The following is a 713-nucleotide window of genomic DNA, read 5'->3' as shown; positions in this document are numbered from 1 at the left end:
TGCTGCCGCCAGTGATGGTTCATTTCTCTCCATCTCTCTTCCCCTCCCTCCCTCCCTCTGTCTCTCTGCTCCATTTGTGCTACAGACAGATCTGTAAAGAGTTCACCGACCTGCTGGCTCAGGACCGATCTCCCCTGGGGAACTCGCGGCCCAACCCCATTTTGGAGCCGGGCATCCAGAGCTGCCTGACCCACTTCAACCTCATCTCGCACGGCTTTGGGAGCCCGGCGGTGTGTGCTGCCGTCACCGCCCTGCAGAACTATCTCACCGAGGCGCTCAAGGCCATGGACAAAATGTACCTCAGCAACAATCCCAACAGCCACACAGACAACAGCACCAAAAGCAGCGACAAAGAGGAGAAGCACCGAAAGTGAGGATCCCCCACATATGCCCTCCTCTCCCGTCCCCCTCGTAGCCCATCGATCCATTCATCTCCCTCCTCCCTCTCCCCTGCACCCAGCACCCGGGGCTACATCAACAGAATGAGCGTCCTTCTGCCAGTCCTGTTCTCTGACTCTGCAGGACTGCTCGGCCCTCTCTCCACACCCCTCCCCAGCATCCACATTTCCATTTGTTCCCTCTTATATTCTTCCCCTCTCCCCACTGCCACCATCGTTTTACCCCATTTTGGAGCCTAAGAGAACAGAACAGGGGGACGGAGCCAGCAAAGAAAAAAGTTCTGTCTTGAGTTTGTGAACTTTTTTTTTTAAATA

The 713-nt window shown here is 55.4% G+C and overlaps 1 protein-coding gene across 1 annotated transcript in view; it reads left to right on the top strand.

The window, feature by feature from the left end:
- Nucleotides 1-713, top strand: part of LOC103811228 (transcription factor AP-2-alpha-like) — a 4,768-nt gene extending 4,055 nt beyond the window's left edge. Inside the window, exon 3 of the mRNA XM_009084184.1 lies at nucleotides 86-713. Coding sequence (XP_009082432.1) covers nucleotides 86-374 — 289 coding nt within the window. The 3' untranslated portion in view covers nucleotides 375-713. The remainder of the gene's footprint in view (nucleotides 1-85) is intronic.

This window comes from Acanthisitta chloris, unplaced genomic scaffold, assembly GCF_000695815.1.
Source record: "Acanthisitta chloris isolate BGI_N310 unplaced genomic scaffold, ASM69581v1 scaffold43381, whole genome shotgun sequence".
NCBI classification, from domain to species: domain Eukaryota; kingdom Metazoa; phylum Chordata; class Aves; order Passeriformes; family Acanthisittidae; genus Acanthisitta; species Acanthisitta chloris.
This window is presented reverse-complemented; position numbering and strand designations above follow the sequence as displayed.